This window comes from Planococcus citri, chromosome 5, assembly GCF_950023065.1.
Source record: "Planococcus citri chromosome 5, ihPlaCitr1.1, whole genome shotgun sequence".
Lineage (NCBI taxonomy): Eukaryota > Metazoa > Arthropoda > Insecta > Hemiptera > Pseudococcidae > Planococcus > Planococcus citri.
Window position 1 is genome coordinate 52,629,438 of NC_088681.1, and position 10,099 is coordinate 52,639,536.

A 10,099-nucleotide genomic window follows, 5' to 3' on the forward strand; every position below is an offset into this window, starting at 1 on the left:
TTTAATCATCTCTAAGGCGATCAGGGCATATTCCCTCATGTCATTTTTTTACCTTTTTTTTTTTGGTTGGATCTCTTTGCATTTTTTTAACATATTTTTAATTTTGATTCTGAATAAATTTTACAAGAATTTAACCAAATTTTGTGATCTTGGAATTGGCATTTTTACTTTCTAGTGTCTTCTTATAGCTGGATGCTTTTTCCAAAATTGGATTCTGAGGAACTGACAATAGAAGTATTTCAACTGGCACAAAATTTTTGAACAAAACAAACGGAAATCGAAAGGGGTGCACCAAAATACACCAAAGCTTGAATTTCAGCCGTTCAAATTCATTTTTCGAATTTTGGCGGATTCTTTATAGGTATGTATTTCAAATGTGGTCCATTTTCCACGAAAAAGTTCAAATTGACATAAGTACCTACCGAAATTTTGTTTATACTCAATATCTGACGCTACGAGTCGATTGAAGATGGTTTTGACGCATTCTGAAGCCTCCAGTAGATTTTTGGATTCTCCATATTGTCAAAAATTTCCATAAATGAAGTAGAAACGAAATTCAGCACATGCAAATTATGTATCCATGTGTTTGCGACCCTTTCGATTGACTTTGAGTTTATACATATTTTCAAAATCCGTTTGTGGTGGTTTAGAACCAAAATTTTCTCCAGCGATTGCTTTTCAGGTAGGTAGGTAAATGAAAAATTAATGACAGCGAGCGAATGAACGAAAAATGTCAGAATTTTATTTAAGCTCTATTTCCAATCTCCGAAGTCGAGTTATGATGATTTTGAGCCATTTTGCAGCCTCCAGTAGATTTTTGGATTCTCCAGATTATCGAAAAAATGCATGAAGGGTTGAATGAAATTCGGCATACATAAACTTGGATTTATCACAGGATAGGTTGAAAATTGGGTACAAATGAAATTTCAGAGTTTTTCATTTACAAGTTCGCGATGGCCAAATTTCTCATATTTTTCAAAATTAATTGCTGGATAAAATTTTGGATTTTGACCAGCCCAAACGAATTTAAAAAGTATGTGCCAAAATCGATGAAGAAAGAATCAGAAAGACGATATCTACGTATGAATTTATAGGGATTGAAAGCCTATTTATGGCATTTTTTTGAAAACTGAAATCCACTGGAGGCTCCAGAACAGTTTGAAATCATCACCAAATTGACTTGAGAGGTCAAACATTAAGTAAATATATCGTTTGCGAATCATCAAATTTTTTTCATCATTTTTTTTCAAAAATACTTGGGAACTTAATCACTGGAGAAAATTTTGAATTCGAACAGGCATAAACAAATTTTGAAAATTATGCCAAAATTCATCAAAAGGTTACAAACTCAGAAAAAAAAGAATAAATTCGAGTTTTTGGGTGCTAAAGTTTTAGCTGGAGAATCTGAAAATCCGCTGGAGGCTCCAGAACGCCTTGAAATCATCACCAATTGACTTAGGGAGTTCAAAGAAGGGGTAAAAATCAAATTTCAGCTTTTTACGTTTGTTTATTCGCAAACCTTTACTTACTTCTTATTTTTTTTTCAAAAATATAGGTACATTTCATCTACCTCATTACAGAGAAAAAATTTTGGAATTGAAATTGTCATCAATAGATTTTGAAAATTTGTGCCAAAATCGATCACAAGGGTCACAAGGACGATAAATCCGAGCTTACAAGTGCTGAATTTCATTTTGACCCATATTTCTGGTATTTTTTCAAATTGCACTGCCGGATTTAAAAATCCACTGGGAGCTCCAGAACACCTCAAAACCATCACCAATTAACTAAAAAGGTCAAAAATAGGGTGTAAACTAGATTTCAACTCCTAAAGTCGATTTAGTAAAATTTTGGTTTTATTTTCATTTTTTGGTCCAAAATTGAATTTTTAAAAATTCACCAAAAATCGAAAAATGCGTTTCAGTACCAGAAATTTTGACTGGATTCGTTTTGGTTTGCGTCAAACGGTTGATTTTCAATTTTTTTTCAAAAATAAGATCTCTAGAGAAAACTTTGGACTTGAGCTTGGGTGAATTTATTTTTAAAAAATTCATCAAAACCGTTTAAAAGGGTCACAAAGACACTAAATTCGAGCTGATGAGGATTGAATTTCATTTTGACCCAATTTACGGTACCTACCTATTTCTTGAAAAACTGAAGCATCTTAACATCCACCGGAGCTGAGGCTCCAGAATGGCTCGAAATCATCACCAACCAACTCGAGAGGTCGGATGTAAGGTAAGTAGACCATAATCCAAATTTCAGTCTTCTGCGTTAATTTGATCAAATTTTAGTTTTTTCAATGGGATTGAAATTATTAAAAAAATTCGCCAAAAATCGAAAAATGAATTTCAGCAACTGAAATTTGCATTATGGTGGTGCATATTTTTGTGGTCTTTTTTTTTGATACCCTTTTTTGTCCAGTCCAAAAAAGGTTGAGCAGATTTGAAGAACTCCCTGGTGAGAAATCAAATCCAAAAAATAAGAAAATATTCGAAGTCGAACCCAGGATTCGAGGAATTGTGACAGAATTCGCGTGAAGCGTAAAGTAATTTTTTTACATTCAAATGTAGGTACCTACCTAACTCAGAAAACAGTCTAGGAGATGTACATATTAAATATTGAAGGTTGCCTTACCTATAGGTATCAATATTTCAAGAAATTTATAATAAACTTCATACTGCTGATAAGCTCACGTTACATCATTTGCAAATATCCCATTAGTTACCTACCTAGTCCTATAACTCATTTATCTTCGAAGATTACTACACCTTACCCATGTGAGAAATTCGGTATGTAACGTCGAATATTCATTAAAAACTGGTAAAACTGAATCGAAAATTTCTGTATTAGGAGGGGATCGGAGCGAACTTGATTAGATAGGCGTTCAGAATATACCTAAATGTTTACATTATTCAGTATCAGTCTTACAACAACGTGACTATGAGAAAATCACAATCACACATCTGGTCGTTTTTAAACATGTTTCGTCGTCAAAATTCGGTGAATTGAGAGTTAAAATGTAGGTACGATGTAACGAACAACGTGTTTTTGTAACTGAAGATCTACTACCAAAGTAGGATCCATCAACAGCAACATCAGCAATCAGCATAATAAATATCAAAGGCTGGAAAAATGCTCGCAGAAAAGGAGTCTTCGAATTCGATATGGTTCTCGAAACGATTCGTGGTGGCCAGCGTATTGTTTCTGTGTTTCGCTAATTCTATGATGCTGCAACACAATATGAATATTGCTGTAGTCGAGATGACATCGAATAAAACTGTCACCACTGATGGGGATGTCACTGTGATTCAAGTGAGTACGTAGAATAAAACCAAGTAAAAATAACTTAAATTAAATAAAAAATTCATGCTCTTGTGATTGTTTTTTTTCAAAATTTTATCTACATAAGTAGTACATACCTACTTAGAGGACATTTGAATGTGTCATGTACTTTCTCAAATAGGTAGTTTCATAATTACAATTTAAAAAGAAATTGTAAATTTTAGATGGCTGAATTCGATTGGGATACAATAACCATCGGTACGGTTTCCAGCATCCTTATGTATGGCGGTTTATTTGCATTTTTCGTTGGCTATTTCGTTGACAAATTTGGAGGCTCGAGCACCTGTGCTATTAGCATGATGATATGCGGCGTTTTGACCATAATTCATCCAGCCATATTATACCTAGATTACTATGCATTTTTGGCGTGTCGTTTTGCAACCGGATTTTTTCTGGTAATGTATACTCGTATTCGCGATTATTTATGCTAATTGCGAAGTATTGGGTTCATTTTGTCATACATAAGTGTAGGTAATGTAAAACCAATGTCTTATCATTATTCTCAAACTTGGAAGACGAAACTCTTTTTTTTCCGTATATAGAAATGGATATCTAAGTATGTAATCATTTCTGATTTGAAAATTTAGATATTTAAATTGGACAGTTTCTGGCGTAGTTGGGAGAAACATTCCCTGATTATCTACTAATTGTGAGCATAATCGAGTGCAACATAATTTCTTGTTGTATAAATTACCATACCCACATATGATTTTAAAAAAGTGGAATTTCTAGAAAGAACTCAATTGATCTTACTTCTACCTTGATCTGAAAAGTGTCTCATATCCTTCTTCAGTATTTTCTTAATTTTTTTTCTTCAAAAATTCAACGCAGAAATGAAAAAAAAATCAGCAATGGCTTCCATGAATTTATTCTTCCACGAGTTACAAAGGGGCTATTTTCTGGATCAGAAAAATTTTTGAACCAAACAGAGAAAAATTGAAAAAAAAAACGTTCCAAAATTTTTAAATCTGAATTTCATTTCTCGGTTTTTGAAAAAAAATTAGAATTCGAATTTTGCTTATTTTCTATTTAAAAATATTCAAAATGTGGTCAAATAGTGGATAATTTGAATTCTATTTTTGACCTTCCAAATCGATAATTGCGATAGGTACCTAATGAGATTTCGTAGCCTCCAGCAGAGTCTTGGATTTTTAAGTTCAAATCCATTTCAATTTTTGTAGTTTTACCTGAATTTTGATTCAGCTTTCAAGTTTAAAATCTGAACTGAGAAGGTGGATCATGAGAAAATATAAAGAGATCGGATAAAAAATTGGCTTGATAATTAATTTTTCTCGTTTTTTTTTCAAATTAGAATTTGTTTTACGCCAGCACTTCGGAAATATACTCCAGATGGTATCCAAAAAAAGAACGATCTACTTTGATAACAATCGGTTACAATGGATTAAATGCTGGTGTAGCGATTGCACTGCCTTTATTTGGATACATAGCAAATGAATGGAAATGGCCAATGGTATTCTACTTCTCAGGTGCTTAGATACATATAATTTGATTTGGCTAATTTATTTAATTTCTAAACTGATTCCTTCGTCCACGTTGAATTAAATGCTATTTGACTAATTCGTATCTTATCACCATAATAGGTGCTTTATCCATATTTATTTCATTAATTTGTCTGATTATCGTGAAGAATCGACCTTCTGAAGACGAATGGATTTCCAAAGCAGAACAGTCCTACATATTAGATGAGACTGACGATGCTTCGCGAACAGAAGTAGGTATAACTTAATTGGTCAAACTGCTTGAGCCTTATCAGATATAAGGATAAAGAATTAATTACCTAACTCGTAGTAAACATTATATTTTTGTAGGTATCACATCCATATATGAAAATTCTCTTATCAGGACCAGTTCTCGCAGTTTGTATTGGCAAGTTCACGTTAAATTGGATAAATACGATTCTCACTTCCAGTCTGCCTTTGTACGTGAAAGGTAAAGCAACTTCAATTTCATCTCTCAAAATACATCAAATTCTTTCTTAATTAAATTCAACCTTTGACATTCCATACCTACCTACTCGTATCCGTATACCTATTATTACAGACTTGACAGACAAAAGCACCGATGAAGTTGGTTTGATCTCTTCCATTCCTACAGTTGCCCTTATCTTTATGTTTCCTATTATTGGTGCGCTTTTGGATAAATGGAAAAACAACACCTCAATTCAGTTGACTTTGGTAATCTACGTACTTTTTTAATGATTTTCCACCTTTTTTGTGTTAATTTTGCAAATGTTCTGTAGATTTTAGATCATTTTGTCAAAATTGTACAATTTTTGGAAGGTTTTACAGGGTTTTAGTATTTTTTTTTAGGTAATTTTTTCCTCGTCGTTTTCGATCACGTTTAAATAATATTGCCAATTTTCTATTGCGTCAGTTTTTTTGTATTTTGAACAAATCTTATCATATTTTCGTGTAATTTTGGTCAATTTTTTTTACCCCACTCAATTTTCAATAGTTTTTTCAAGAAAAAGTTTCCAAATTTGCTCTTGATTTCAAAAAATTTTGTGAGCACAGATTTTTTGCTACTTTTGCAGCATTTCAATTTTGACTCATTTTTACACATTTTTCAATTATTATTTTTGAGCAACCGCAAGGAGAGATTACATGATGTAAAGCTCTAATATGATCGTTGTGATCTGATTGAATCTGGTCAGATGAAATTGCATCTTAGCCCAGGGGAATGTCTGGATCTGATCGGATCTGATGTAATCTAGTTCAGTCAAAACCCTTATCTGATTATAAATCTGGTCAGATCATATTATAGGTAGATGAGGATATCTGATCGGATATTCTAAACTGATATAATTTGATGAAAAATCTGATCTAGTTGAATTAAACCTGGTCATATGACTGATCTAGTTGAATTAAACCTGGTCATATGAAATTGGATATGGGGAATATCATGATCTGATCAGATCTTAGATATCTCTAGTCAAACCGTCTGATCAAGTTTGTTTAAATCTTATCAGATAAAATCAGGATTCTCCCATTGGATCTGTTCAGATCTGGACAAAGATCTGATCTGATCCAATTGGGTAGAGAGAATGTCTGGATAGTTATGATCATAGATCTTGTCTAATAATCTGGTCAAAGAGCCAAGCCAAGAGGTTTGCTTAGATCATTTCGGATCTAATCTGATCCTGTCAGATCTTATATGTACAATCAGATATGATCAGATCCGATTTGATCTAAAGTGATGCCAATTTTTAGGGCATAATTGTCAATTATAAAAAATTGAATGTTTATCAACTTTTTGATAATTTTCTCAATTTTTTTACAATTGGCAATAATGATCAAAAAATTGGCACCACTGCATTCCAAAATATTTCCTCAGTTTCAGAAATGATAATATCTTTCAAGTTCCAATATTTCTAAGAAAAAATTTTCGAAACACAAATTTAAGTAGGTAGTAGGTACTCAAAATAAGCGATTTGCAAATTGTCAACCGCTCAGAAGAACCCTAAGAGTGGTCTAAAATTTTAACGACAATAGCATAGATTCAATTTTTTCGAAAAATCCTGAATTTTGAGGGTTTATATCTTTCCTTCAGAGGCACCTTTGAAGCTAAAATTTTTTCTGGGTGACTTTGGACTCAAAATAAAACTCTCCACTGAATTTGGTCAAAATCGTCCACCAACTTTTTTTGAGGTGATCCGATTTCAATTTTTTTTCTATTTTTAATGATGTTTTGAAAAAATTGTGAACGATTTACACATGTCACGCATAAAACTGATAGAATGAAAACTATCATAAATAAGATAGAGTAGTATTATTATAACTTTTGCCTAAGGTGGTTAAGATAATTTTCATTCCCTAGAGAGTGAGATTTACCTACCCGTTAGATGGTTAAGTCGGAGAGCTTTTACAATAAAACCAGATCACCCTACACACATCAAATTGCTATTTGTGGTTTAAACACAAATAAATAGATATTTCCAAACATGTCAATGTCATTTATTCGTCGTAAAAATACAAACAAGAGAAATTAATATAAAATACTTGCAGATATTTTATAATTTAGAATGAGACACCTCCAACTAGACAACACGAGTTAATGAATCAAGCATTAATTAAAATTATATTTAAGGGCCTGTGTTATTTAAATCGATGTAGTTAGATTCCCTAGTTTAGACACCTATTTTCAACATGAACTTATAGGGCTCATGTTTCAGGTAGGTGTTCCACAATTAACTACGATGAAATTGCAATTAATTATAAATTGAGTCTTTTGACTCAGGTATGTGCCATTTCATCACTTACCCACACTGTTCTCATTTTCTGCCTCTCCTGTGATCTACTCATACTCATACTAACATCGGCGACAGACTTGGGTTATACATATTATTTAAATATTATCCGATGGCCGGCAGGATCGAATAATAACATGAATGTAGCGCGATTGATTAAATTTGTCAATAACACATTATTTTAACACAAATTATCCACAGAATTGTGGGCAAAAACTATGAATACGGGGAAGAGATTGGAACTCTTCGGCCTATTTAATTGAGAAAATACACGTTTTGGTGACATTAGCTCCGACGAGCTCGAGATATCGATGCTAAGTGAAGTTGAGAGCTCGCAGCGAGTACCACGATGGTATGTACCTAGCTCGCTGCTTTTAAGGAGGGTTGATAGTTCCCACGTTCTCATACTTCCAGTACACATAAATCACCCACATCCCTGATGTACATAAATCATGTACACCTTTAAAGAGGGATTACGTTATGAATCGCTAAGACAATTAAGGCATATATTAGGGTGACCCTTAAAATGCCAAAGTAAATATTTTTTCGGTCTGACCCCCTAAATTTTTTAATTATATCATAAAATTCTCGAATACAAAATTTTAGCCGATTTGGAGGTCATTAACCCGTGCCGACTTGGCCTAAGAATGTTTAAATGGGATTTAACTTAGGTTTTTAAGTGAAAATTGCATTTAAATTCCTCTTAAGCGCATAAAAAATAATTCCGAGGGTTTTTTACAAGAAAATGCTACAGAAGCATGTCAAAGACCATATAAAACAATAACAGGTTCATGGGGACCCCCTACCCTTCCTTCCTGCCCTAAAAATATAGGGGAAAATTCAATATTTCCAGGGCGGGAAGGAAGGGTAAGGGGGTCCCCATGAACCTGTTATTGTTTTATATGGTCTTTGACATGCTTTTGTAGCATTTTCTTATAAAAAACCCTCAGAATTATTTTTTATGCGCTTAAGAGGAATTTAAATGCAATTTTCACTTAAAAACCTATGTTAAATCCCATTTAAACATTCTAGGCCAAGTCGGCACGGGTTAATGACCTCCAAATCGGCTAAAATTTTGTATTCGAGAATTTTATGATATAATTAAAAAATTTAGGGGGTCAGACCGAAAAAATATTTACTTTTGCATTTTAAGGGTCACCCTAGCATATATCACTCTCTCAAAACATGGTTTTTTATGATTTTTAATGACTTTTTAAATAATTTTTTGATTTTTTTTTTGAAAAAAAATGTTGAAAATTTACCAAAACGTTGCAGGTATTACGGGGTATAGAGATTTGTGAAAATGAAAATAAATTAATAAGAAAAACGAAAGAAACAAAACAAGAAAAAAAGATTTTTATTCAGAATTATTTACACATGTGAGTCTTTTGGTTCTTTTTGAAGCATCTTCGGTCCAAAATATTTCAAAAATCTACAATAAAATAAAGTAGTTAGGTAGGTACCTACTTATACCAATATTACCAGCATGTAAAAATTTCAACATCAAAAATGTTCAATTTTTTGTTTTTGAAAAATATGTAGTCGGTTTTTGCAGATTTTTACAATTAGGTGTATTAACGATGCCTCCGATTTTTTGACAGATGCATAAAATATCCATCAGTGTTGCTTACCTCACAGCTAGTCTACTTTTCATAGCAACTGCTCTCTTGAACAATTTTACAACGTCGATAATTTTCTTCGTATTCATCCAAATAATCACGTCGATTGCCCCAGCAGTATTGGAGTAAGTATCAACAATAAATTATGTACCTACTCGAGTTCCTATCTTTGTTGAAATTTTTAACACAGATCCTTGGTAAAAAAAAATTGTTTACCATTTAGTTTTCATTTTATTCACAGGCCAAACATCGTTGCCATTTCTTCCAAAGATTCCAGCGTGATTGCCGGATTGAGTAAATTTTTGTGCTGTACAGCTGTCATAGTTTCCAGAACTTGTGTTGGGTTCTTGACAATAAATCATGTAAGCGGGTGACATCAATTGTCTCACATCAATCAGATATATTGCAATCACCATTGTCGAGAATATTTTGAGATGACTCATCTCGATGATCTTGCTTTTTTCAGAGCTCCCAAGAATGGAATAATTGTTTCTTTTTGACCGCTTGCGTTTTAATTTTCGGTACAGTGATATTTATTGTGTTCGGATCGAGTGAAGCTCAACCATGGTCTTCGTCTTCGACACCGGTCATAGATCAAGAACGAGCTCGATTAGTGAAAAAAATTCAGTATAGAAGAAAATATTTTACTTGAGCTGATTTCAGTTACCTACCTTTCCACTCGAATGTTTATCGATAATACCTACCTACTTATTAAAATCGTTCCTTCGTTTTTTCAGTTTTTTTTTTATTTTTTTATTTTCTTATGATTTTATGCTTCAACAGTAATGCACTCATTTGAAAACAAAGCAAGGTTCCCAGTTATTTTATTGGCTATACTTTCTTCTCAGCCTTCACAACTACTTCCTTT

General features: G+C 32.9%; 1 protein-coding gene across 1 annotated transcript; it reads left to right on the plus strand.

Moving 5' to 3' along the window:
* The first annotated feature begins 2,902 nt into the window (after positions 1-2,902).
* LOC135849192 (vesicular glutamate transporter 3-like) lies at positions 2,903-9,962 on the plus strand. Its single transcript, XM_065369501.1, has 9 exons — positions 2,903-3,315; positions 3,510-3,740; positions 4,658-4,832; positions 4,947-5,077; positions 5,175-5,295; positions 5,407-5,540; positions 9,214-9,356; positions 9,473-9,593; positions 9,698-9,962. The coding sequence occupies exons 1-9, from the start codon at positions 3,136-3,138 to the stop codon at positions 9,881-9,883; spliced, it is 1,422 nt and encodes a 473-aa protein (XP_065225573.1). The 5' UTR covers positions 2,903-3,135; the 3' UTR covers positions 9,884-9,962.
* Positions 9,963-10,099: the final 137 nt, after the last annotated feature.

What these genes read in the sequence shown, in the direction of transcription:
- LOC135849192 (XM_065369501.1), top strand. Translation starts at nt 3,136, where the DNA reads ATGCTCGCAGAAAAGGAGTCTTCGAATTCGATATGGTTCTCGAAACGA. An exon ending in ACGATGCTTCGCGAACAGAA is followed by an intron (nt 5,078 to 5,174) that starts GTAGGTATAACT and finishes ATATTTTTGTAG; the next exon opens with GTATCACATCCATATATGAA. An exon ending in CCTCAATTCAGTTGACTTTG is followed by an intron (nt 5,541 to 9,213) that starts GTAATCTACGTA and finishes ATTTTTTGACAG; the next exon opens with ATGCATAAAATATCCATCAG.